The 23,739-nt window shown below is 65.9% G+C and overlaps 5 protein-coding genes across 9 annotated transcripts; 4 read left to right on the top strand and 1 right to left on the bottom strand.

The window, feature by feature from the left end:
- Positions 1 to 125: 125 nt before the first annotated feature.
- LOC148428475 (P2Y purinoceptor 6) lies at positions 126 to 6,318 on the top strand. 3 transcript variants are annotated; one of them, XM_088432261.1, is made up of 8 exons: positions 126 to 685; positions 1,662 to 1,880; positions 2,007 to 2,250; positions 2,560 to 2,646; positions 2,726 to 2,828; positions 3,258 to 3,343; positions 3,403 to 3,950; positions 4,407 to 6,318. In XM_088432261.1, exons 2-8 carry the CDS (start codon positions 1,737 to 1,739, stop codon positions 5,460 to 5,462), a joined length of 2,268 nt encoding a protein of 755 aa, XP_088288387.1. In that variant the 5' UTR covers positions 126 to 685; positions 1,662 to 1,736; the 3' UTR covers positions 5,463 to 6,318. The 3 variants fall into 3 exon arrangements, with proteins under 3 accessions (XP_088288387.1, XP_088288304.1, XP_088288448.1); XM_088432178.1 differs by having other exon boundaries at positions 1,657 to 1,880; XM_088432322.1 differs by lacking the exon at positions 126 to 685 and having other exon boundaries at positions 1,737 to 1,880; positions 2,007 to 2,264; positions 2,524 to 2,646.
- On the bottom strand, positions 6,273 to 9,815 carry mettl3 (methyltransferase like 3). The gene is made up of 11 exons (XM_088432416.1): positions 9,366 to 9,815; positions 8,892 to 9,094; positions 8,354 to 8,779; positions 8,102 to 8,277; positions 7,837 to 8,044; positions 7,556 to 7,743; positions 7,373 to 7,411; positions 7,191 to 7,299; positions 7,019 to 7,084; positions 6,821 to 6,933; positions 6,273 to 6,752 (listed from the first exon to the last, which is right to left on the bottom strand). The coding sequence occupies exons 1-11, from the start codon at positions 9,673 to 9,675 to the stop codon at positions 6,626 to 6,628; spliced, it is 1,965 nt and encodes a 654-aa protein (XP_088288542.1). The 5' UTR covers positions 9,676 to 9,815; the 3' UTR covers positions 6,273 to 6,625.
- On the top strand, positions 9,792 to 12,158 carry ttc5 (tetratricopeptide repeat domain 5). 3 transcript variants are annotated; one of them, XM_088433056.1, is made up of 9 exons: positions 9,793 to 10,076; positions 10,160 to 10,292; positions 10,386 to 10,597; positions 10,674 to 10,824; positions 10,888 to 10,979; positions 11,106 to 11,243; positions 11,336 to 11,523; positions 11,592 to 11,736; positions 11,804 to 12,158. In XM_088433056.1, the coding sequence occupies exons 1-9, from the start codon at positions 10,032 to 10,034 to the stop codon at positions 11,921 to 11,923; spliced, it is 1,224 nt and encodes a 407-aa protein (XP_088289182.1). In that variant the 5' UTR covers positions 9,793 to 10,031; the 3' UTR covers positions 11,924 to 12,158. The 3 variants fall into 3 exon arrangements, with proteins under 3 accessions (XP_088289015.1, XP_088289182.1, XP_088289097.1); XM_088432971.1 differs by having other exon boundaries at positions 11,040 to 11,243; XM_088432889.1 differs by having other exon boundaries at positions 9,792 to 10,076; positions 10,674 to 10,979; positions 11,040 to 11,243.
- Positions 12,159 to 12,893: 735 nt separating this feature from the next.
- On the top strand, positions 12,894 to 18,363 carry LOC148428472 (uncharacterized). The gene is given in 4 exon segments (XM_088437098.1): positions 12,894 to 13,247; positions 15,091 to 15,242; positions 15,244 to 17,856; positions 17,915 to 18,363. Coding segments are annotated over 4 exon segments (2,988 nt in total). The 5' UTR covers positions 12,894 to 13,171; the 3' UTR covers positions 18,062 to 18,363.
- Positions 18,364 to 19,553: 1,190 nt separating this feature from the next.
- slc7a7 (solute carrier family 7 member 7) lies at positions 19,554 to 23,739 on the top strand. Its single transcript, XM_088437223.1, has 11 exons — positions 19,554 to 20,071; positions 20,157 to 20,259; positions 20,372 to 20,957; positions 21,616 to 21,741; positions 21,824 to 21,968; positions 22,102 to 22,225; positions 22,329 to 22,432; positions 22,498 to 22,594; positions 22,660 to 22,809; positions 22,886 to 23,069; positions 23,578 to 23,739. The coding sequence occupies exons 3-11, from the start codon at positions 20,492 to 20,494 to the stop codon at positions 23,643 to 23,645; spliced, it is 1,464 nt and encodes a 487-aa protein (XP_088293349.1). The 5' UTR covers positions 19,554 to 20,071; positions 20,157 to 20,259; positions 20,372 to 20,491; the 3' UTR covers positions 23,646 to 23,739.

The following is a 23,739-nucleotide window of genomic DNA, read 5'->3' as shown; positions in this document are numbered from 1 at the left end:
GCCCGAGTCCGTTTTGCTCGGCCGTATCCTATCCCGTCGCGGCCGGCGGGGACGATTTGGGACGTCCCCGCTTGATGGCCGACGCCGGGGAGAGCGTGTGAAAAGATGCTCTCTCTCTGCCGCCCCGCCCGCTCCCGTAAAAACGGAATCCCGGTGAAAACCGCGCTCGCGGAACACCATTTAATCGGCGGAGCCCGCTCGGGTAACAACCTATCGCGACTTTCCCGGTTTAGCGTGGGATATTTGCAAGCCGGGCCCTCCGCGCCTTCCCGGCGGCTCCGACGTCCGCTGCAAAGTGAGCGAATCCGAGCAAGATCAAAATGGCGGCGTTTTGTGCGCACGCCCGGTTGTCGTCAAGGAGATGGTTTGGCCTCGGCTTCCTCTCCAAATAGAACGTTTGCTATTTCCGAGCGGAAACGGCTCGAGTAGTCCCGCTCTTGTTTTGAAGCGCCCGCCGGAAGTGACCCCCGCGTTCGTGTCTTAGCGTGAAATTCCTTGCAGTTTGCGCCTTTTGTTTTGAGTGCAGACAAAAAACAAAACAAAAAAGACAGAAGAAGCTCAAGTCGATACGGCGGCCGAGACTGAAGTTGCGCCGAAAGTTTGGGACTTTGTCAAGCGTCGAAGATGCCGAGTGCGTGGCAAACCAAAGCGCGACGGCGGACGAGCAATCGATGCGAGTGAAAAAGTAAGTAAGCGAGCAAGGCGCCTCCCTCCCCAAGGGGCGCGAACTGGAAAGGGAAAGCAAAAAAAACTTGGCCTCAACTCTTCCTAGCGTTTGGCAAACGAAACCTCAGCAGTTCAACCGCGACTGGCTTTGTAGAACGCGCGCAAAAGTCCCCGGCGTCCACTCTCGGGGACGCGCGCTCGTTTGTCTCGCTCGCTGCGATCGACTCCGGCTGACCTCCGACCCCGTACGGGCGAGTGGACGAAAGCGACGAGCCCTTCTAGCGTTTGGGATTCCTTCGAGCAAAACTCCCCTTTTGTCCTTCTTGAATGGCCGAAAGGCGCCGCTGCTATCGTCGAGGTCGAGAAGTATTCGGAAGTAAACGGACTTTCCCCATCGCAATTCCAAGTTGGGCTTTTCCTAATGTACTGCGGGGAGCCGCGAGCTACTTCTCTGCTAGCGACGGCTAGCACACCAAGTGTTGGTCGTGATGCCCTTCTTGCTTTTCAAGCCTTCCCATTGAAGGGCCGACCAAATGCCGATTGCACCTGGGCTTTCCAACGCCAACGTGTTTTTAAACTTTTTTTTTTTTTTTTGGGGGGGGGGGCGGATTTTTCCAATCCCTCTTTTCCAAACTCCGTAGTTAGTGTGACCAACGCGGCTAACGCGGATCCCATCCCGTTTGATTTGGCGGCCCCCTGACCCAAAGTACAAGTGCCCCGCGCCTTGGACAGCCTCGCACGCGAGCAATCGCGCCGGGCCGCCACCTTTCAATGGGTTTCCTTTCAAATCTCCGCGATCGATCCAAATGATCCGATCAAACGAAAGGAGAGCGCGCCATCCCTCGGCTCGAATTGTGCCGGCGTGATGCGGAAGTGAATGAGGCCAAAAGGCTCCCTGGACTGCACAAAGGTCACGTTGCGTTCAAAGTCTGCGGAGAGAAGAGCGAGTCCCTCTCCGTTGGGATAAACAAGGGGCTTTTTCCCTTTGAGGCCAGGGCCGCCTTCCCGAAGGCCCGAAGCCTTTCAGCGCTCCCGCTTTCCCCGAGGCCGGATGGGGCGGCGCTGACGGGATGGAGGCCGGCGACGAGCAGCGGCGCCGCGGGGCCGACGGCGGGGACGAGCCGGCCCTTCCCATCATGCACTGGGAGGCCTTGAGTCTTCGCATCGCCGAGCTGGAGAAACAAGAGGAGGAGAAGCGGGACAAGGCGGCCAAGGTGGGACGCCCCTTCCCGTCCGTCAAACCGGATCTCGCCCCGTCGGCTTCCCCGAGCGGGCCGCGTGAGGCGGGAAGATGGCTGGCGGCGACTAGCGCGTGAGGGATTTCTGCGGATTTTTTGCAGGGCGGCGCGCCGGCCCCGGAGCGAGGGCCGGAGCGGAGGGAGGACGGGCGGCGCCGCCGCCGCGTCCGCGAAGCCGTCGGCGACGAGTCGGCCCCGGGGCGGGGTCGGGGGGGGGCGCCGGCCGAGTGCGCGGCGCTCGTCGGCGGGCCGCAGACGCAGATGAACCTCCGGCTGTGCTTCATCAACAACAGCGAGAGCGACGAGCAGGAGGAAGAGGAGGGGCGCCGCCCGGAGGAGGCCGGCGCCGCCTGCCCCGCCGTGAGTCATTTTTCATCTTTTGCCCGAACGTTGCATCCGTTTGCTGAGCGTGACCAAACCGGAGGGCGGGGGGGAGAGCGTGTATATTCAATGCCGCGTTTTTCCGTCAACGTGACGCGCCATGCAGCGCGTGGCGGCGAAAATGTCATGACGACGGACCTGTCATGGCGTAAAACACTTGTGCCGGCGACTAGTATTCGGGGGGGGGCGCGGGCGGGATCTGACCTGGCTTTCCCGCGTGTCCTTTTTGCCAACCTAGAGAGGAGGCGCGGCGGCGCCGGCGCCGGCGCCGGCGAGCAAGCCGGACAAAAGCAAGCCCAGAGGCCTCCGCGGCACCTGGAGGAAACTGCGAGAGCGCCTGCGCGCCGAGCACAAGGCGTCGGTGAGCGGCGCCGTCCGCGACGGAGCCCTCCCGCTCGCCCCGCCCGTCTTTCAACCGCGGCCCGTCCCCGCTCCCTCAGGATCCGGCGCCGCGCGGGACGCGCTTGGAGCCCGGCGACCTGCGCCAGCTGAGCCTGGCGGAGCTCCGCGCCCGCCGCTCCTTCCTGGCCAAGGCGGCGCAAGGTGCTAACACGCTACAAATCCGCATCCGGGGGGAAGCGCTCGGCCCAAAACAATGCAAAAATCAGTCTTAATTCTCCCGCCGACTTGACGAGATGTCAAGTCAAAAGGTCGAAAGGAAGAGGCCGGAAAGGTCACTCCGCGCTCCTCAGCCGGCCGGCAACGCGACTGCTACAGTTCTTTTCGTTTTTCTATTATTCTCTAGGCGCCATGTTTGGATTGTATGCACCGGTGCCGATCTAACAGGGATTTGTTTTGGTGGGGGGGGGGGGCTATTGACGCGTTAGAACCGGCCGGTTCCGAACCGATTCCCGGATAGGCTCGCTTCGGTAAGCGGAGGTGGAGGTAGCGCCCCCCGGCGGCCGGTATAGTCAAGGTGCGGCCGCGCGTCACCTTCTCAAATCGTGACTTTGGTTCGGTGGTCCTTTCCAGACCTGAGCTCGGCTCTGGTGGCCGGGCTGCAGGCGCGGGACCAGCTGAGGACGGAGAGGGACGCCCTGCTGCTGGAGCTCGAGGACCTGGCGTCCGTGGGGGGCGCCCACGGCTGAGCGCCGCCCTGCTGCTGGAGCTCGAGGACCTGGCGTCCGTGGGGGGCGCCCACGGCTGAGCGCCGCCCGCCCTCTTTGCGCCGCGGGGGATTTTTGGACCGCGGCGTCGACGGCCATTAAAGCGTGTCGAAAAAGCCCTTTGGAATCATTTTCAACTCGGCTCCATCAAACCGAAGCCGATGGAGTCGTGTCACCTTTGGCTCCGGGGAGAGGGAGCGCGCGCGAGCGAGCGAGCGAGCGAGAGCTGAGGCTCGCTCGCTCGCTAGCCCGCCCCCTCCCTGTCTCCCCCTCCGCCCTCTTTATCCCGCGTTCCGCTCCCCGTCGCGCAGGTGCGGGAGCGAGGACGGGAGGAGCCGCACGTCGCCGAAAGGAAAGAGGAGGAGGAGGAGGAGGAGGACTCGTTTGGTCGGCGCGTCTATCTTTTCTTCTTCCTCTTTTTTTTGTTTGTTTGTTTTGTTTTTTTTGCCGCTCGCTCGGCTCGGCTTCGGGCCCGTTTGCTTCTTCGCACCCCGGCGATGGGGCCGAGGCGGGCCGCGCTGCCATATGGAGCCGTCCGGGCCCGTGCGCACTGATGCAGGTATTCGGGAGCCCGCCCGCTTGCCGGCGCGCTCCGGTGCAGCGAAACTCCACCCGTTTTGCCTGTTTGTTTGTTTGTTTGTTTGCTTGCTTGCTCGCTTGTTTTTGGGGGGCCTTGCGCGGGCTGGATGGCGGGGCCTCCGGGCGCGAGCACCCGCGGTCGCGCGCGCGCGCCGAGCGCAAACCTAATGGGCCGAGAAGAGAGCGGATGAGCGGCGGCGGAAGGCAAACACGGGCCCGAGCAAAAGTCCACTTTGGCTTCCCGGTCGCATCGCCCGCAAAAAAACAAACCAAACAAACCGAAAAGGACCTCGGCGCGCTTTAGGGTTCCGCTTGCCCCGCTTTTGAGCGAGATCTTCGCTTCGGGTGGCCGAGTCCAGTCGGGCCCGAGCGACTTCTGCGAACGATCCCGTGATCGGAACACCCCGAATGAAGTTCTTCCCGTACCGCCTCGCAGGCGAGCGCGGGCCCGCGACGGCGGCTCCCCGGGCGGGCCATGACGGCGGCGGGCGCCAACGGCAGCCTGGCGGCCTGCGTCATCGACGAGTCGTACAAGTACGTGTTCCTGCCGGCCTGCTACTCGCTGACCTTCGTCTTCAGCCTGTCGCTGAACGCGGCGGTGCTGCGGCGCTCGCTGGGGCGGCGGCGGCGGGGCGGCGCCTGGCTGATCTACACGGCCAACCTGGCGGCCAGCGACCTGATGTACGCCCTGTCGCTGCCCTTCCTGGCGGCCGGCTACGCCATGCGGGACCGCTGGGTGCTGGGCGAGCCCATGTGCCGGCTGGTGCGCTTCCTCTTCTACTTCAACCTGTACTGCTCCATCTTCTTCCTCACCTGCATCTCGGTGCACCGCTACCTGGGCATCTGCCACCCCATGCGGGCGACGGCGCTGGGCGGCCGGCGGGCCGTCAGGGGCGCCTGCCTGCTGGTCTGGGCGCTGGCCTTCGCGCTCACCTGCCCCATCTTCCGCTTCGCCCGCACCGGCGCCGGCGGCGGCTGCCGGGACGACGCGCTGGAGGCCGAGCTGGCCCGCTACCTGCCCTACGGCCTGCTCCTGCACCTGCTGGGCTTCTTCCTGCCCTTCTCCGTCATCGGCTGGTGCTACTGGCGCGTGGCGCTGGCCATCCTGGCCACGCTGCCGCCCGGCCGGCGGGGGGCCCCGGCCCGGGCCCGGGGCCCGGCCCTGGCCGGCCCGCCCCGCGCCGGGCGCCGCAGGTCGCTGCGCACCGTGCTGGCCGTGGCGCTGCTCTTCGCCCTCTGCTTCCTGCCCTTCCACGTCACGCGCACCGCCTTCCTGCTGCTCAGGGTCAGGCCGGGCGTGCCCTGCGCCACCGTGGCCGCCGTCTCCGTCTGCTACAAGGTGACGCGGCCGCTGGCCTCCTTCAACGCCTGGCTCAACGCCCTGCTCTACTTCCTGGCCAAGGACGGGGGCCGGCGCCGGGGCGGCGGCGGCGGGCCGCCCCCGGGGGAGCGGAGAGCGCGCCGCGGCCCCGGGAGGCCCCCGCTCGCCTGACCTCCTTTTTCTCCGTTGGCGCCCACCATTTTCAGCTGGAAGCAGCGGCGCCCTGCAAACGGCGCGAGGCCGCTCCACTTTTCTTGACTTTTCCGGCGTTGGACGTGAGCGACGGCTCTCGGTGTCTTTTGGCTGCTTTCGCTTGGCGTCTCGGGCCTAGCTCGATTTCGTCGCGTCAAGTCGAGCTTCCAAAGTAAAGGCTCTCCTTTAATGGCGATCGACCCCCCCCCCCCCCCTCGTCAGCACCTTTACCCCCCATCCAAAGTTCGGCCCGGGGGCCATCGGAGTTTTCATTTCGACGAAAACGTTGGCTCCCAACGTGGGGGGAAAAGTTCCGACGCCACGAACGCAAAGCCTCGACGTCAGAGTAACTTGTTTCCTTTATTGATGTTGACAATTTGGAACTTCTGTCTTTTGTTGTCTATTTTCAATACGTGACCGTAAGTCTTTATCAGCTAACTTCCCTTAGTGTCTCTCGGTGTGTGCAAAAGCCTCTTTTTAATCGTGATGAAAGCAAAGGCGGGTCCCTGCGCGCGGGAAAACCAGCAGGGGGTCAGGGCTGATCGCACCTCCGGCCGTGCTTGGCGCCAGAGAGATTGGGGGGGCGGAACTCCCAAGGCAAAGGAGAGGAGGAGGGGAGGAAGGAAGGAAGGAGAGCAAGGGGGGGAATCTTTTTCCCAGCTAGGCGCCCGACGGCAGATTCCGGGCCAGAACCACCGCAAGCTTTAAGCCAAATTCGCACCGCAAGCTTTGGCCAAATTCGCACCGCAAGCTTTTGCAAAATTCACCGCCGGACGCGTCATTCATTCGTTCACTTTCCAGAAACGTCTTTATTAAAGGACCCCGTATAAACGCGTACAGTTCATGGATTTGCCTAAATCTTTGACGGTTCGGTTGCACGTGAATTCTTCGCATCCGTCAAAGTTGGACGGGCGGGTCCTACGCCCCATCGGTTTCCGGGGCAAAGCGGGCTTTCCGAGCGGGCGGCGTCGCCCGACGTAGCGGCGCTTTCAAAAGAAGGCCTTGGTTTACCGGCCCGCCGCGGCTTCGAAACGCCGCTTTCGCCTTTGCCTTCGGACGGAGGGCGGCGGCTTCAAAGAACGGGGGAAACCCTCTCCTTTTGCATCGGACTGGCGGCGGGCGGCGAGGGAGGAGCCGTCACTTCAGTTGTGGGGCGCCTGCATGCCCTTGGGCTTGGAGATGACGCCGTCCGGGTAGCGCTCCTTGAAGCGGGCCACCACCTCCGGATCCAGAAGGTGGATCCCGTCCAGCTGGTTGCCCAGCGTCACCCTGCCGACCAGCGCGAGGTGGGCGGGCGGACCGGGCCGGCGTCGGCCGGGCGGGCCGGCTCGTCTTACCAGTTGGGCTGCACGTTGTGCGGGCGGCCGAACAGCTCGATCTTCCTGGTGCCCGGCGACAGCCTCTCGATCATGCCGTAGATCTCGTCCGGTTTGTGGCTGGTGGAGCGGACCTGGGCGGCGGGGCGGGCGGGGCGGGCGGGCCGTCACTCGCCGGCCGGGCCGGAAAGGGGCGGCGGCGCGGCGGCGGCACCTCACCTCGGCGACGATGACGTCGCAGTCCAAGCCTCGGTTGAAGCCCTGCGGGTTTCCCTTGACGCCCACCTGCGGCGCAAGGAGCACGCGTCGGGTCGGACCGGACCGGACCGGACCGGACCCGGACCCGGACCCTCGGCCCGCCCCCGGACCCTCGGCCCGCCCGCCCACCCACCAGGCAGTGCTCCTTGCCGTGGTTGAGCCAGTGGCCCGTTCTGCCCGTGCGGATGATGCGCTGCAGCTGGTTGGTCTTCACCCAGATGATCTCGTCGATGTGCTTGTAGCTGCCGCACGGCCGCTCGGCTCAGACGGCGGGCGGCGGCCGCGGCGGCGGCGGAGGCGGCGGCGGCCACTTACCCCCACAGGCTCAGGCACTCCCGCCCCAACTCCATGGCCCTACAAAGAGTTGCCACGTTACGGAGGCATCTGGCGGTCGGACGCAAAGCGAACGGCTTCCGTCGCCGCTTTCGTTCAGGACGGCCGGCGCCCTGGGGAGCCCGCCTCCCGTCCGGTCGGGGGCCGTCAAACAAAGAAGCGGACCTGCCGGTGACCCAGAGGAAGAGGAAGCCGTCGTCCTGCAGCACGGGAATGTTGAGCTTCCTCATCTCGTCGTCCGTCAGGGTGCCGTAGGGCAGCTCCATGTGGATGTCCCAGGGCGGGTCGGCCATCACCACCGCAAACTTGCCCAGGATGGACACGTCCAGGTAGCGGATGTCGCAGCAGATCCACTGGCGCCCCCCCCCACCCCCACCGGCGCAAGGTCAGCTCGGGCGCCCCGGCCGCTCGCTCGCTCGCTCGCTCGCTCGCTCGCTCGGGCTCACCTGGGAGGGGAAGAGCTTGCCGGCGCTGGCGTCGGCGCCGCGCGGGCCCGGCTGGCCGGCCCCGGCCGGGGCCCCCGCCGGGCCCCCCTCGGCCTCGGGGGGGCTGTCGATCTCGTAGTGGACGTACTTGCAGGTGTCCATGTGGAAGCAGGTGTTGAGGAAGGAGCAGTCGCCCAGGTTCTCGTCCGTGTGGTTGTTGATGATGCGCCTGCGGGGGGCGGGGCGGTCAGCCGCGGCCGAGACGGAGCCGGCTCGGGGCACCCACCGGAAGTGGAGCTTGGCGCAGGGCCGGGCCGCCCGGGCCGAGCGCACGCACTCCTCCTTGGTGCCGTGGTCGCAGAACTCTTGCACCTGAGCGCGGCCCCGCGAGCGGAACTTCTCCACGATGGACTGCTCCTTGGCCGTGCTGGCGTTGAGCAGCTCCAGAATCTCGCGGCTCACCTGCAGAGAAACAAGGTCACCGCAAGGCGGGCGGTCGGAGGGGGGGGGGGGGGGGGGGTCGCCGGCCGGCGCCCACCTTTTTGCTCTGCTGCTCTTTGGTGGACTGCTGGTTGAGCAGGCTTTCGATTTCCATGTCCAAGTGGGACGACTGGCTTTTGCCGCTCCGGCCTTTCTTGTCGGCGGGGCCGGCCGGGGCGCCCGGCGGGCCCGCCGCCGCCGCCGCCGCCGCCGGCTGGACGGGGCGCGGCGGGGAGGCGGCGCCCGGCGGCGAGGCCGAGAAGCCGGGACTTCCGGCGCGCCGCGACCGCTCCTCGGCTTTCCGCTTGACGCCCGCCCGAGGGGCGGCGGAGCCGATCATGGCCCACAGCTTGGCGTGGTCCACCGCCACCACCACCGCGGCGCCGCAGGAGGACAGGGCCGACTGGCGCACTTCGATCAGCTCCTGCGCCGAGAACTTGAGCAGGAGGCTCTGGATGCGGCCGCGGTCCGCCGCCGTCTCCGACTGCCGGGGAGGGCCGGGGATGGCCGGGGACAGACGGGGAGAGGCGGGACGTCAAACGGGTCCTCGCCCTAAAGCCGCCCGCCCGCCCGCCCGCTCGCTCGCTCGCACTCACGCAGTCGACGTCTTTGCTGATGGCCAGCGAGTCCTTGGGCAGGGTGAGACTCAGGTCCGACAAATAGGCCAGCATCCTCCTCTCCAGTTCGGGGTCCGGGGCTTCGGTCGCGTTCTCCGGCTCCGGGGCGGCCGTCGGCGCCGGGCTATCGCTGCGGGAGGCGCAAACGTCGCCGCCGCCGCCGCCTCCCGCCTCCGACGCGCCTGAAAGGATGCCGCGCTCCGTTAGGCGAGCCGCCTCCTTCCTTTCTCTCGGAGGGAAGCCCGTTCTCGTGCGTCTCGACGAAAAGCAATCCGCCAGTATCGAAAGGCAAGTACGGCACTCGCTCGCGTTGGCCAGTAGATTGCGGGTGCGTTCAATGGCCACTCGCGCAATCGAACGTCCAACACTCATTCAAAGCGCCGAACGATTAAAACATTTTTAAAAAGGCCACAAGTGAATAAAGCGGAAGAGTGGCATTGTCCCAAGTCTTACCGGCGGCCAGTTGCGCGGCGTGGGCCGCGGGCTCTTTGCGCCGCCGCCGGAGTCGTTCCCGCAGGGAGTCCAGTTGCTTCTTGTGCGCCTGGATGCTGCTCCACGTGTCCGACATGGCCACCCGAACCAACGGTGAGAGAGAGGGTAGCCGCAAAAGATCGCCCCGCAAGGACTCGAAGGAGCGAGACGATCGCGGTCCGAGGCGCGCCAATGAACTCGGCTCGGGTAGCGTCAGGCTCCTCGGGGAACGGGTCTCAAACGAGCCCATTTGGGAACCTGAAAAAAAGGACGCGTGTCCGATACGAAACATCTTAACTTTATCCGTCGGAAGCTTTAGAATCGGTCATCGTAGCGTTCGGAATCCGTTATGGCGCGTCCAAACTCGAATAGCGTGAGTTGGCTCGTATTACGTTCCTTATCGGAAGACTTTGGCAAACGGACCGTCATCACTTCCGCCCCAGCGAAAATCCGCATCCTTGTATTTGTTTTGTTTTCAGGCGTGAACGCCGCGCGCGACAACGTTTGCCTTTTTCGCGTCTTCTTCTTCGCGGGGAGATGAGTCGTTTGCACTGTCATCCGAAGGGCGGACCGCTGCCTTTAACGCCTTGCTCATATCGCGACCCCTCGTTTTTGGAAACGGTTTAGTTGGGAGCAGACCGGAAAAAGATGGCGGAGGAACACGACGACGACGGCGAACTCCGATCGATTAAGGTCGTTCTTTCGCGCTCGCTCGCAAGCCTTCCTCCCCATCGGATGCGCGCGTTTGACCGGAAAGTGCTCTTGTTCCGTCGCAGGCGCTGGTGGACGACTTGTACGAGTACAGAGATCGTTACTTTGAGACTCGCGGCGTGGAGGCGGCGGCCCGCAAACAGCGGGACGTGGCGCTGGAGATGGACAAGGTGCTGAAGAAGCTGCTGGAGAGAGAGGGTAAGGCGCGCGCCGGCCCGGCCCGGCCCGGCCCGCTCCGGTCCGGTCCGGTCCGGTCCGGCCACAGCCGCTGACGCGCCTCCCGCCTTCCAGAAGGCTCCAAGCACAAAGCCGAGTTCCTGCTGCAGAAGGGCAGGTGCCTCAACGCGGCGCCGGACTTCAGCGCCGCCGCCGAGGATTGCCTGTCCCGCGCCGTCAAGCTGGAGCCCGGCCTGGTGGAGGCCTGGAACATTTTGGGGGAGCAGTACTGGAAAAAAGGGGACCTGCAGGCCGCCAAGAACTGCTTCACGGGAGCCTTGCAGCAGGTGCGCGGCCGGCCCGCCCTCGCCTCGCCTCGCCTCGCCTCACCTTTGCGCTTCCTTCCTGCCCCTCCCCGTCCAGAGCAAGAACAAAGTGTCTCTGCGCAACATGTCCATGGTCCTGAGGCAGCTGCCGGCGCCCGACGCCGACGCGCACGGCAAGCAGGTCCTGGAGAGCGTGGACGCGGCCCGGCAAGCCGTCCAGCTGGACGTGGCCGACGGGACGTCCTGGTGTGAGTGGCGCGCGCCGCCGAGGCCCTCGGCCGCTCCCTCAGCACGTCGGCCCTCCTTTGCAGATATTCTGGGCAACGCCTACGTGTCCCTCTTCTTCTCCTGCGGACAAAGGCCGCAGTTGTCCACGCAGGCCCTGAGCGCCTACGCGCAGTCGGTGAGTGCCGGCGACGCGGCGTCCGCGCCCGCCCGCTCAAGCGGCCCCCCGCTCGCCCAGGAACGAGTGGACCGGGCGGCGGCCTGCTACCCCGAGCTGCACTTCAACCGGGCCACCCTGTTCCAGTACGAGGAAATGTTCGGCTCGGCGCTGGGGGGCTACGGCCGCGCCGCCGCCCTGGACCCCGGCTGGCCCGAGCCGGCCGAGAAGGAGAAGCAGCTGATGGAGTACCTGGGCCAGGTGGCCGAGCTCTGCCAGAAAAAGGTCGGGCGTTCGGCGGCGAGCGGGAAGGAAGGCGGCTCGGTCCTTTTTCGGTTTTGTGAAAAGCCCGCTTGACCCGGGCGCTCCCTCGGCAGGGGAAGGTGAAGGCGCGGCGCTTGCGGAGCATGCTGTCGGGCCTGAGCGCGGCGGCGGGCCGGCGGACGGGGCGCGCGGGCGCCCCGCAGCCGCGGCCGACCTCCTCGCTGGCGCACGGCCTCAACGCCGGCGCGGCCGCCCTGGGCAAGGTGGTGTTCAGTCTGCCGTCCCGGGCCGGCATGGCCTTGTGAGTAGGCGCCGCCCCCCTTTGCGGCGGGTCCCGCCCGCCCGACGCCTCCTCTCTCCCCGCCGCAGCACCTTCGGCATGGTGGACAGCGAGGAGACGTGCGCGGCCGTCATGGTGTACAACACGGCCGACGGCTGGGGGGTCCTCATCGGGGACACGGTGCTGGTTCCCGAGCCCAGGCTCAAACGGCACAGCGTGACGCACAAGGGCGCGGTGAGCGGGCGGGCGGGCGGCGCCGGGCCCGGCCGGACCCGGCTCACGCCTTTCGCTTCTTTTTCAGACCTTCGACTTTGTGAGCATCCGCGTGGACTCGCCGCTCTTCCTGGTGGTCAACGGCAGGACGCAAAACGCCCAGAGTCTCACCGTCACCTCCGTCAGCTACAAGCCGCAGAGCGAATGAGCCGCCGGGGCTTTGGCGCGAAGGCGCCCCGCCCCGCCCCGCCCCGCCCCGCCGACCGCCGTCCGCTCCGGCGTTGGGCCACATCCAAAGGGGCGGCTCTGCCGTCCGCAAACAAAAGCCGGCGGGTGGACGGGCCCCGCGGACGTGCCCGGCAGGGCTTCATGCTCGCTTCATATCTTGTTGTGGAATATGTTTTTTTCTCGTCGTTCTCCAAATAAAAGCAACCTGCGTTTGACCCGTGCGTGAATCCTAAAAGTGCCCCACGCGAGGACGGCTAACGCGGCAAACGAAGCGGCCTCGCGGGGACGCCCACCTCGGCGCGGCGGTCTCCTTGGAATGGCTGTCGTCTTACAATTGGGGAAAATACGATTCAGTGAAGGCGCGCCAACCAGTTTCTTGGCGCAGGAAAAATTCGAGGAAGGAAGGAAGAGCCCGACGAAGTGGAAACGCGATGGAAACAAGTCACAGACCGTAGGCAGCATTTTTACAAAGGCGGTAGATTATGGCCATAGAAACAAAGACAAAAAGCAGCAACCCTCAGAGCGGAATAATATCCGTTTTGGGGCTATTTCCATGTAAAAGGCGGCTCTACGGATGAAAGCTGGACGTTAGGAAGGGACTTGCGGAACAAATGAATTCGGCGCGTGAACAAGAACCGCGGGGCCCGAACGAAAGCCGGTTTGTCGGCAAAGCATCGCGGTACGCGCGGCGGCGGGCGGCGGGCGGCGGGCGGCGGGCGGCGCCCTCCCGTCGTTTGTCGGGAGATGGCGCTCAAAAGCATCGGGAAGCCCGGCGCGCAATCGGCCACGGCGGAGCACCTGTCGGGCCCACTTGTTCCTCCGGGTTGTCCCGAATGACGTCGGGGCTCGAAGGGGCGAGGGGGGGCGGACGAGGGGGGGCCGCGAGTTCCTCGCCATTGAAATGCAAATCCGGCAGAACAAGGAGCTCTTATGCGCGCTCCTGCGGCCGGCCGGCGGGCCGGCCGGGTGTGTGCATGCGAGAGGAGGGGCGCAAATTGGACAAGTTTTTTTTTTTTTTTTTTTGTCAGAGAGGGTGAGGAGACTTTGGATAAGCCGCGCTCGCGCGCACGCAGGCGCGTGCACATCGCAGAGCCCTCTCCTCTCCGGAGCCGCGGTCGCCTCTCGCCTCTTCTCTCCGCGCTTGTTTTTCGCGGGCGACTCGGAGCAAAAAGTTTGGCGTGCAATTGAGGGGTGCTCGCCCCCCGCCCCCCCCGGCTCGTGGTCCGCCATGTCGCGCCGGAAACAGAAGAGACCCCAACACCTCGTCAACGCCGATCCGGGGGGCCCCGGCCTGCCCGCTCACGGTAAGGAGCCGAGCGGCCTCGCCTCGTACCTTCGGCCGAGCGGCCTCGCCTCGCCTCGCCTCGCCTCGCCTCGCCTCGTACCTTCGCTCGCGCTTTGCCCCCCTGCCCCCTTCGACTTTTCCCGTCCCCCTCAAATGCAAAACGCGAGGCGAAAACCTCGAGCGTTTTCTACCTGCCGCTTCAGGCGGACAAAGCAGTCGGTAGGCCGATCGCGTTGCTGAAAATCAACTTGTTGCCCCCCCACCCCCCCACCCCCGCGATAAAAAGAGCTGCGTCGCCGGGATAGCCTCATTATATCGGCGCAGGTTTAAGGAAGGGGCAGTCAGAGTTTATCGCGTCAATTTCAAAAGCTCACTCCGTAATATTGCGCCGTTCATAAACAAACGTACTTGGCCCCGAGCGCGCGCGCGCGCGCACGTTTGGCTCAAAGTGAAAACGTGCGAGACTCAGGCTTTCCATTTTCCAAAGATTTTGCCCGCCGCACTCTGCGTTAACTGGAAACTTTACAAAAGACTCCATTTTTTCCTGGCTTCACCTCCGCAGAAGGGAATAGTTAAGTTGCCCGCGCCATTGTTGTGCCCCCCCCCCAGCACACGCACACACACTTTGCTTTTTCTCTCACTGTGCTCAAGATTCTAAAAGAATTTGACCCTTGAGCGGCAGAGGTCAGATGACTTGACCAATCGGAATGGGCGGACAGTGCCGGGACACTCGGCCTGGCCCGACCCCTGACCTCCTACGTGACGTAAAGGGGGAAGGGTGAATGAGGAGATGAAAGACAGGGACGGAGTGGAGGGGGGCTTAAGAAGGTTTCGGGGTTGTCTTGGTGATGCCCATTGTCCTGGGAAATGTGTTGCCTTGACAACGCGCTGGGCCGGGAGCTTTTTGTGCGCGCGTTGAGGACTTTGAGCGCGAGCGCGCGCGCGCGCGCGCGAGCGAGCTCGTCGAGTGGCGTTTGTTCGGAAGGCGACGCTAACGGGCGCCCTCGGCGCGTTTCAACATGGAAACCGCTTGAAAAGCCGACTGAAAGAATCCCGACGACGGGCGCTGCGTTCAGATGGCGCGCGCGGTTTACGGCCAAGTCAAAATGAAGTTCACTTTTCACGCAACGCTATATCACGCGAGGGGAGGGGAGTGAGCTGTGCTCTTTACGGCCGATCCGGAAAGGAGAGCATCGCTGAGACCTTTCCGGGATATTTTCTCCGACGGCACCTTTAGCTTTCTTTTTTTTACTCTGCGCGTCCCTCGCTTTCACGGCAATCCTCGTCTACCAAAAAAAAAAAAAAAAAAGTTTCAATGTCGCGATGGAGTGGCCGATACCGCGCTAAATACCGTACTGTCAGTGCTGCGTATCGTCAGCTCAGCACAGTAACTCGGCTTGGACAGCTGTTAAGTGAAGCAAACGCTGCACATACCATAAGTTGGCCTTTCTCCAAGCCGGGCGAGCGCTCCGTTTGGTGTTGAAAGCTCAGCTGGCCGCGCCGGATCGCCAAGCGGCCGCCGTGATTCGTTCCCGTCCCCGGCTTGAGACGTCGAACGTTCCCGAGGCCGACGCTGGAAAAAAGTTCCATTTTTGGGACTTCTGGCGGAACGACGCGCCGCGCGTCGCTCCTTCGCCAGTCGCGCGAACTCCGTTGACTACAATGCAAAAGCTACGCTCCTCGCGCTCCATCCGAACGCGGCATAAGCATGGCGTAGTTAGCAAAATCCCGCGTGATTAGCAAATCGGCGCTACCGAAGGCAGGAAGAGCCCAAACGGGGTCCCCGCGCGGCGGGCTTTCCGCCGGCCGCCTTTCACAGCGGCACGTTTTTGTGACAGCGCCGTCTCTGGTGCCCTTTTCAGACGAGCCGGCGCGCTCCAAGTCGCCGTCCGCCTCCGCCTCCTCGTCGGGCTCCTCGTCGGGCTCCCCGTCCCCGAGCTGGCCGCGGCCCCCGCTGGCGCCTCGCCCGTCCCCCGGCGGGCTCCACGCGCCCTCCCTGCCCAACGAGAGCTCGCCCCCCCCCCCACTGGCCCGACCGCGTGGCCACCTCGGCCACCTCCCTGCCGAACGCGCACTCCTCCCTCTCGCCGGACTTTCCCCACCCCTCGCTGTCTTCGCAGACGCGCTCGCCGCCCCCCGCGGATCAGACCTCCGGCCGCCGGGCCCCGACGCGTTCCGCCTCCCCGGGCGCGGGCGCCCCCCTCGCCGCCGGGTCCCCCCTCCCCGACCCGCGCGACGACAGCCCGCCGCGGCGCCGGGCCTCCGAGGCGGCCGGCCCCCGGGCTCCCCGGGCGCCGCCCACCCTGGCGGTGCTGCTGGAGGAGCTCCGGGTGTTGCAGCAGAGGCAAATCCACCAGATGCAGATGACCGAGGAAATCTGCAGGCACGTCTTGAAGCTCGGGGGCGCGGCGCCGGGGCGGGAGGGCGACACGCGGGGCGGCCAGAACGAGAGCCGGCAGAAAGCGGCGTCCCCGCCGCCGCGCCCCTCGGCCGCGCCGCTGTTGGTCGGCCTCCCGCCCTCCCTCTTCGCCCGGCCGCCTCACTCCAAACAGCGGGCCGACGGCGGCGGGACGCCCCCGTCCGCGTCGGGCTCGGCGGCGGCCCGCCTTCACCCGCTCGCCCTGTCTTTGGCGCCGCCGCCGCCGCCGCGCTCTTCGGCCGGCTTCCCCGCGGGCGGCCTTTCCCAGGAGCCCCCGTACGCGTCCTCCTCTCTGGGCCCGGCCTCGGGACGCCCGCAGCACGTGTGCCGCTTCTGCGGCAAAGTCTTGAGCAGCGACTCTTCGCTGCAGATCCACCTGAGGTCGCACACGGGCGAGAGGCCGTACCAGTGTCCGGTGTGCCTGAGCCGCTTCACCACGCGGGGGAACCTCAAAGCTCATTTCCTGCGCCACCGGGAGCAGAACCCGGAGCTGTCCCTCTCGCTGCTGCCCCCCGCGCTCTCGGAGCAAACGGCCGGCTCCTCGGCCCCCGCCGCCCTCCGGGGGAGGAGGAAGCGGCGGGCCGCCGACGACGACGACGAGCCCTTCGGCGGGCCCAAAGGGGGCGCCGCCCCCGGGCCGGCCGAGGGCGCGGCTCTGGGGTTCCTGTCCGGCGCCCCGCCGCGCCCCTCCCCTTCCTCTCTACCTCTGCCGCCTTCCGTGGACGTGGCGCTGCTCTCCACCGCCCATTCCCTGCTGCAGCTGAACCGGGCCTCGGCGGCGGCCGGCCCGGCGCCGCCCCCTCCCGCCCCGTCCTCGCTGGCGAACCATCTGAAAGGGGCCAAGCAGCAGCGCTTCGACGAAAACACCCCTCCTCACTCGGGCCTCCGCGCCCCCTACGTGGCTCACCTCCCCAAGATCCTCTTCCCGGGAGGCGCCTCCCCACACCACCTGGCGCTCCTGCGGCCGGCGGGCCACCTGGCTTCGGCGCATCAGCTCGCCTTCCCGTTCCCGCCCTTCCCCAAAGCCTCCGCCTCTCCCCCCCCCTCCTCCTCCTCCTCCTCCTCCTCCCCCGCCGCTTCGGCCCAGACCTCGGACACGTCCAAGCTGCAGCGCCTGGTGCAGAGGCTTGAGAAGCGGCCGCAAGAAGGGGCCCCGTCCTCCTCGGGCCCGGCGGGGGCCGGCGCCGACCCGGCCGCCTATGGCGGAGAGACGGCGGCCGCCCTCGGCCTGGGCGACGGCGGCCCCGGGGGCGCGCCGGCCAATCGCTGCGGGGTGTGCCTGCGGGTCCTCAGCTGCGCTCGAGCCCTGCGCCTGCACCAGGCCACTCACTCGGGGGAGCGCCCCTTCCCCTGCAAGCTGTGCGGCCGTTCCTTCTCCACCAAGGGCAGCCTCAGGGCCCACCTGGCCACCCACCGGGCCAGGCCGCCCAACTCCCGGGCGCTCAACTCCTGCCCGCTGTGCCCGCGCAAGTTCACCAACGCCTTGGTGCTTCAGCATCACATCCGCCTGCACCTGGGAGGGCAGATACCGCCCGACCAAGAGGCGGCGCAGGCGGAAGACGGCTCCCAAATGGAGAACGCCGTCTTCGGGGGCCGCTCGCCGTCGGACGCCGCCTTTGAGGGCCGCTCGCCGTCGGACGCCGCCTTTGAGGGCCGCTCGCCGTCGGACGCCGCCTTTGAGGACCGCTCGCCGTCGCTCCTTCCGCTGGCTCTTGCGCTCGCCGCCCCCAAAGACGGCCCCGCCGAGACGCTGGCGGCTCGCGACGTCGAGTCGGAGGAATCGCAAGGTTCGGCGCCCGGCGCCCCCGGGGACCCCCCGGACCCCGGCCGCGACGACCCCGAAGGCGGGGGCCCCCCAGACGACGCCCCGGAGGAGGCCCGCGCCGACGCGGAAAGCCCCGGCGACGGCGCCGTCTCCTTGCGCGCGTCCGAGCCGGACCGCCCCGTCCGGAGCGACGACGAGGGGCCGTTAGGCGCGCGGGGCCCGAGCCCGGCGACGGCCGACGTCGCCGGCCCCGCCGAAGCGGCCCGGGGCGCCGGCGAGAGAGACGACGGCGCCACGTCCCCCGCCGGGGCCGGGGCCGGACCAGACAAGGAGGCTTCCGAGAGCCCGGAGGCGTCGGGGCCGCGCCTCCAGCGGCCCCGCCCGGACAAACCCTACGGATGCTCCCAGTGCGGGAAGCCGTACGCCAGCCGCAGCGGCCTGAAGGTAAGCGGTTTGTCGCGGGCGAACGCGGCGCGCTATAACGCTTGCGTCCCCTCCGCAGGCTCACGTGAAAAGCCACGCCGCCGCCGCCGCCGCCACCGCCGCCGCCACCGGCGCCGAGGGTCCCCGCTCCAAGGAGGAAGACGAGGAAGGGGACTCCAAGCCGGGGGGGGCGCCCGATGGCGAGCGGGCCGCCGGCCGAACGTAGAAGATAGCGTAGCGCGCGTACCGCTTTCTAGTCCCCTCTTCGCATACGGTACGATACGGGCCGTGTAGTTTGTCTGCTAGTCGCGCCTTTCGGTGCCCAAATTTGGATCGGGGCGCACGCCCAAAGCAGCCGGGCCAATCGGGTACGAGCGGACCTCCTTATTTCCGCTCGGTTCTCCCGGCCGCGGCGGCGACGCCGCTACCGGCTACCGCCGCGGCCCCTTTTTCGCCCGCGTTTGAAAATGTGACGACTTTTCCATTCATGTACCTTCCCAAAGCCATTAAAGGAAAAGGTCACCCGCGTGCCGTGTTTCCTGTTTGCCAACACCCGCTTAGCTAAGCCGGCCCGGCTCCCGAGGCGAGCTCGCCGAGCCCCTCGCCCAGAGGCGCCGGCCGGCTCGCTACGACCGTCGGCGCTCCCGGATGATGAAAAGGCCCCCGCTGAGCCCGAGCTCAGCCAGGCGAAGCTTGCGAATGTCCCAGAAAAGCGCTCGGAAGCCGAAACGCACTTGAAGCAGTTGCTCAAAGCCTTCGGCCGGCGAGTTGAATTTTCTGTCTCCGCTGTACTTCCAACGGCCGCGAGAGGGCGGCGCCGCGCGCAATCGGTGCGATTTCCCAAGCCGCTTTTCTAATTGTGGGTTGGCCTGCGCGTGCGTGGACCGGGACGGGGACGGGGACGGGGACGGGGACGGGGACGGGGACGGGGACGGGGGCTGAGCTTGAGGATGGCGGGGGCTCCTTTGTCTGCGCCTAATTCAGTCTTTTTCATACGGTCCCCGAGCGCGCTCGGATAATCAAAGGCTGCGAGCGCGCGATTGTGGCCGCAGCTGGAGAGGCCGTCACCTAAGCCTCTTGCGCCTCCCCTCCGTCATACTTTTTCACGGGCGCTCTTTCATTTTCGCTTTCATTTCGCTCCTTCGCCCCCCCTCCGTCCCACCCGCGTAATGAGCTGACACACAGGAAGCGCTAATCCGCACACAATGCCCCCCCCCCCCCCCCCAGCCCCGCACACCCCGGAGTAGCGGGAGGGGGACCTGGGCCAGCTGTCCCCAAAATGGTGGCCTTTCATCCTCACGGTTTTCAGGCAACGTGGCAACGCGTCGCCGGGGGGGAAGGAACGTTCAGGGCCGCGAGCGCAACAAAGGCCCTCGCGCGGCCGTCAAGTCTTTAGCGCCGCTTTCCACCCGCGTTCGCTTGATGAGCGCGACTCGCATCCGAAGTGGACGTTACCGCCGACGGAATTTGCAAAAATCACACAAAGGCACACAAATCAAATCAGATTCGGCTGTGACGGGAAGAGTTGCTTTTCAAATTGAGAGCAAATGACTTGCAACTCGAAGCGAGCGCTTTCGTCACGAAATATTGCACGCCTTCATCGTGAGAAGTTTTCAACGCGCGTGATGACGCCAGGCCAGCCACCGTCTGGAGGTAGCTGCCCGATAAAAAGCCACAAGAGGTACAAGTGCGGTTGCCGAATCAAGCGCGGGAATCAAGAGGCCACGGCGGCCGCTTCCGCCTTTTTTGTTCTTTTTTTTTTTTGGCAGGAGGTAGCGATTGAAAAAAGGCGAAGCCTGGCTCGCTAACGTTCCGAGCCACACGAGGGCGCCATGTCGACGGTTGCCGGGAAGCCGGTCTGTGACTTGTTTTTGTTGCTATCGAAGCGAGCGGCGCTAATAACCGTGGCGAAGGAGCCGGGCTGAGCCCGTGATTTAGTCACGTTTGATGTGTGCTATGATCTCATTAGCGTGACCGAGGGGAGACAAAGGCGGTTAATTGCGACGCCCCTCCCCCCCGCCCCTCCCCTCCCCTCCCCTCCCCTCCCGCCACACGCCGGCCGGCCCACCTCAGCAAAAAGCACAAAAAGGGCTCAAGTGCACGAGGGAGAGGAAGCGGCAGAGGAAGAGGACGCGGCGGCTCAGCAACTCCAGCCGACTTTTTTTCGCCTTTTTTTTTGGAGGACCGGCGCCGCTTTGCGAGCGCGGGCTCAGGAAGGCCCCGCTCTCGGCGAGGGGTGAGTACGGCGCGCGCCGGCGAGGCCCGCGGGTCGCTCTTGGCTTGTCCGACAGAGGGCCGAGGGAGACTCTCGCCTTGAGTAGGGGGACTTATCAGCGCCTCCTTTGGACCTTGGTCGCGCGGCGAGGCCGCTTTGATCACGCGCAAAGACAAAGTCCCGGGCCGCGCCTCCTCCGCGCCTACAAGGTAACGGCTCCCCCTCGCCGGGACTCTTCGATCATGAACTTTGGAAGCGCGCGAGCGGTCGGCGCGCCGCCGCCGTCGGGAGCGTCGGCCAAACCGAGATTTCCCTCGGCAGGCGGCGGGGCAGCGTCTGGAACGGCCGCCGACGTCTTCGGGCTTCCCGAGCCGCAGAGGGGAAGGAGGAGCGGGGTCAAAAAGATTCGAGGCCGGGGTTCCCGAGACGCACGGGGACAGGATGTCCTTCGGCCCGCTCCCGAAGGAAGAGGGCCAGCCGGAAGGCTCCCGGGGCTCCGTGAAGCTGAAGAAGGAGATCTCCCTGCTCAACGGGGTCTGCCTGATCGTGGGCAACATGATCGGCTCGGGCATCTTCGTGTCGCCCAAGGGCGTCCTCATCCACAGCGCCTCCTACGGACTGTCGCTGCTGGTGTGGACGGTGGGCGGCGTCTTCTCCGTCTTCGGCGCGCTGTGCTACGCCGAGCTGGGCACCACCATCACCAAATCGGGGGCCTCCTACGCCTACATCCTGGAGGCTTTCGGGGGCTTCCTGGCCTTCGTCCGCCTGTGGACCTCGCTGCTCATCATCGAGCCCACCAGCCAGGCCGTCATCGCCATCACCTTCTCCAACTACATGATGCAGCCCGTCTTCCCCAGCTGCGCGGCGCCCTACGCCGCCAACCGGCTGCTGGCCGCCGCCTGCATATGTGAGTGGAGCCGCGCGGAAGCGAAAGCGCCGCGGCCGGACTCCCGCTTCCTCTTTAGCGCCGGTCGCCGTGGCGACGGCGGCAAAGGCGCCCGGCCGACCTTTCCGCAAAAGAGCCAACTCGCCCGCCTTTTATCGCGCCGGCGCGCGCGGATAAGGAGGCCGACAGCCCGACGGAGCCGAGACCCCGACCCCCGGCGGCTCCGGCCCCGGGCCGCAAAAGCGCGAAACCATCTCGTCTCGCGAGCAGCTCCGGCTTGGACCCCGCCCGGGCGTATAAAAACGTATAAAACGTATAAAACGTATAAAAACGCAGCGTAGCTATTTGAACGATTTTTGTACATAAAGCCCCCCCGACGTTTATTTAGATACGCACGGATAGGGTTCCGTTTTGAGGGGTTCAAAGTAAACCTATTCTCCTATCGGACCACGACCGAAGCGAGGGGGCCAAAGGCGAGAGAGCCGCTTCCCAGCGGCGGGTGGGGGGGAATGCGATCTTTTCTCCGGCAACGCCGCTGTCTTTGGGCCCCCTTCCCGCCGAGGTTTGACCCCGCCCGGGGCCGTCGCCGAGAAAGGGAGAACAACAAGGTGTCGGGTGCGCACGCCAACGTGGAGCGAGCGCAGATTTTGGACGTGCTGCCCGTGTCCCCTCCCCGCAGGTCTGCTAACCTTCGTCAACTGCGCCTACGTCAAATGGGGGACCAGAGTGCAGGACTTTTTCACCTACGCCAAAGTCATCGCCCTGATAGCCGTCATCATCGCGGGCCTGGTCAACATCTTCCAAGGTCGCGGGGAGGGAGCGCGCCCGCCCGCCCGCCCGCCCGCCGCGCCGCGCCCCGGCCCGGCTGACCTCGGCGCTTTCCGCAGGCCGCACGCAGAACTTCGAGGGCCTCTTCGAGGGCTCGACCCGGGATCCCGGAGACGTGGCTTTGGCTCTCTACTCGGCTTTGTTTTCCTATTCCGGATGGGACACGCTCAACTTTGTCACCGAGGAGATCAAGAACCCGGAAAGGTATGCGCGGCCTTCCCGAACGCCCGCGCGGCGGGAGCCGGCGTCGGCACGGCGCGGTTAGGGTTGGGGTTAACAGATTTTCCACACGCTCAAATTGTCGGCGTCGCGAGTGACGGCGGGCGGCGCCTTGCAGGAATCTGCCGCTGGCCATCGCCATTTCCATGCCCGTCGTGACGGTCATCTACATTTTGACCAACGTGGCCTACTACGCCGTCCTGCCCATGAACGCCATCCTGGACAGCGACGCCGTGGCGGTGGTGAGTGACGGGCGGCCGCCCCGGCGCGACGCTCCGCCTGGCGTCACGCTCTCGCGTCACCCTCTCGCGTCACGCTCACCCCCTCGCGTCACGCTCACCCCAGACCTTCGCGGACCGGGTGTTCGGCGTGATGAACTGGACCATCCCCTTGGCGGTGGCCCTGTCCTGCTTCGGAGGACTCAACGCATCCATCCTGGCGTCCTCCAGGTGAGTGGCGAGACGCGTCCCGCCCGCCGTCCCTCGCTCCCGCCCGACGGCGTTTGTGCGCCAAGGCTGTTCTTCGTGGGTTCCCGGGAGGGGCACCTGCCCGACTACCTGTCCATGATCCACGTGCGGCGCTTCACGCCCATCCCGGCGCTGCTCTTCAACGTGAGTCCCTCGCCGGCGCCCCCGCCCCCCCCCCCCGCCACGCCTTCAAGGCCCCTCTCGCGCAGGGCGTCATGGCGCTGATCTACTTGTGCGTGGAGGACGTCTTCAGGCTCATCAACTACTACAGCTTCAGCTACTGGTTCTTTGTGGGCCTGTCCATCCTGGGACAACTGTACCTGCGCTGGAAGCAGCCGGACAGGAAGCGGCCGCTCAAGGTGGGGAAGCCTCCCGGGTGCCCCGCGCCCCGGCCCCGGCCCGCCCCGCCCCTAAACGCGCTCGCCTCTCTCGCAGCTGAGCCTGGCCTATCCCATCGTTTTCTGCCTCCTCACCGTCTTCCTGGTGGTGGTGCCCCTGTACAGTGACACGCTCAACTCCTTGATCGGCATGGGCATCGCGCTGTCCGGCGTGCCCGTTTACTTCTTGTGCTGCTACACTCCCGCCCGCAAGAGGCCGGCCTGGTTGCGCGCCGTAATCGGTAAGTCGATTTCGTTGGCCGAGGGGAAAAGCGAGGGCCGATGAGACGGAGCGGCCGGAAGGCGTTTTGCCCGCCCCCTTTCTTCTCAGAGACGGGTTTGAGGCGACGTCGTCTTAAACAAAAAAAAAAAGGTTTCCGACCGGGCCCGTTCCGACGCGGGCCAAACAGACGCTATCGCGATCGTATTCGCTTGGTTCGCGCAGCTTAAAGGACGTGAGACGACGCCGCCACGTCCGCGTAAACGCGGGCGCTATCGTACCGAAGACTGATTTCTCACAAGTGCGTCACGTACGGTCCTAAGCGCCGCCATCCGACGGTCGTCGGCCTCGCATCGGGTAAGAAGCGCCGGGCCGGCGAGGCCGTCGGCCGCCGACCGCGCGCGGGGCCTCGCGGTCCCGCCGAGCCTTTGAAACGCCTTTGAAGCGCGGTCCCGATTCAGCGAAGCCTAAGTAAAACGCCAAGGCGGCGAGGCCCGGCTCGCCTTAAGTTGCGCCCGACCGTTTTTCAGCTCGCTCCGGAGTGCTGATCCAGAAGGCCTGCTTCTCGGTTCTGACGGAAACGGATCACGACGACTGAGCGCCGCGCCGCGCCTTCCGGGCGGCCATCTCCAAGGCGACCGACGACACGTCGCACGCCGCCTCTATTTATAATAAAAAGGTGAAAAAAAGGA

Source organism: Hippichthys cyanospilos, chromosome 1 (genome assembly GCF_059441005.1).
Source record: "Hippichthys cyanospilos isolate Australia breed blue-spotted pipefish chromosome 1, RoL_Hcya_1.0, whole genome shotgun sequence".
NCBI classification, from domain to species: domain Eukaryota; kingdom Metazoa; phylum Chordata; class Actinopteri; order Syngnathiformes; family Syngnathidae; genus Hippichthys; species Hippichthys cyanospilos.
This window is presented reverse-complemented; position numbering and strand designations above follow the sequence as displayed.

Coding starts and splice junctions, on each gene's coding strand:
- LOC148428475 (XM_088432261.1), top strand. CDS start 1,737: ATGGAGGCCGGCGACGAGCAGCGGCGCCGCGGGGCCGACGGCGGGGAC. Junction 2,647..2,725: donor GCGCCGAGCACAAGGCGTCG/GTGAGCGGCGCC, acceptor CCGCTCCCTCAG/GATCCGGCGCCGCGCGGGAC. Junction 3,951..4,406: donor GCCCGTGCGCACTGATGCAG/GTATTCGGGAGC, acceptor ACCGCCTCGCAG/GCGAGCGCGGGCCCGCGACG.
- ttc5 (XM_088432889.1), top strand. CDS start 10,032: ATGGCGGAGGAACACGACGACGACGGCGAACTCCGATCGATTAAG. Junction 10,980..11,039: donor TGAGCGCCTACGCGCAGTCG/GTGAGTGCCGGC, acceptor CCGCTCGCCCAG/GAACGAGTGGACCGGGCGGC. Junction 11,524..11,591: donor TCCCGGGCCGGCATGGCCTT/GTGAGTAGGCGC, acceptor TCCCCGCCGCAG/CACCTTCGGCATGGTGGACA.
- slc7a7 (XM_088437223.1), top strand. CDS start 20,492: ATGTCCTTCGGCCCGCTCCCGAAGGAAGAGGGCCAGCCGGAAGGCTCC. Junction 22,226..22,328: donor ACAGCGACGCCGTGGCGGTG/GTGAGTGACGGG, acceptor CGCTCACCCCAG/ACCTTCGCGGACCGGGTGTT. Junction 22,595..22,659: donor TCCCGGCGCTGCTCTTCAAC/GTGAGTCCCTCG, acceptor CCTCTCGCGCAG/GGCGTCATGGCGCTGATCTA.
- mettl3 (XM_088432416.1), bottom strand. CDS start 9,675: ATGTTTCGTATCGGACACGCGTCCTTTTTTTCAGGTTCCCAAATGGGC. Junction 8,278..8,353: donor AAGAGCAGCAGAGCAAAAAG/GTGGGCGCCGGC, acceptor GTTTCTCTGCAG/GTGAGCCGCGAGATTCTGGA. Junction 6,753..6,820: donor CACAACGTGCAGCCCAACTG/GTAAGACGAGCC, acceptor GCTGGTCGGCAG/GGTGACGCTGGGCAACCAGC.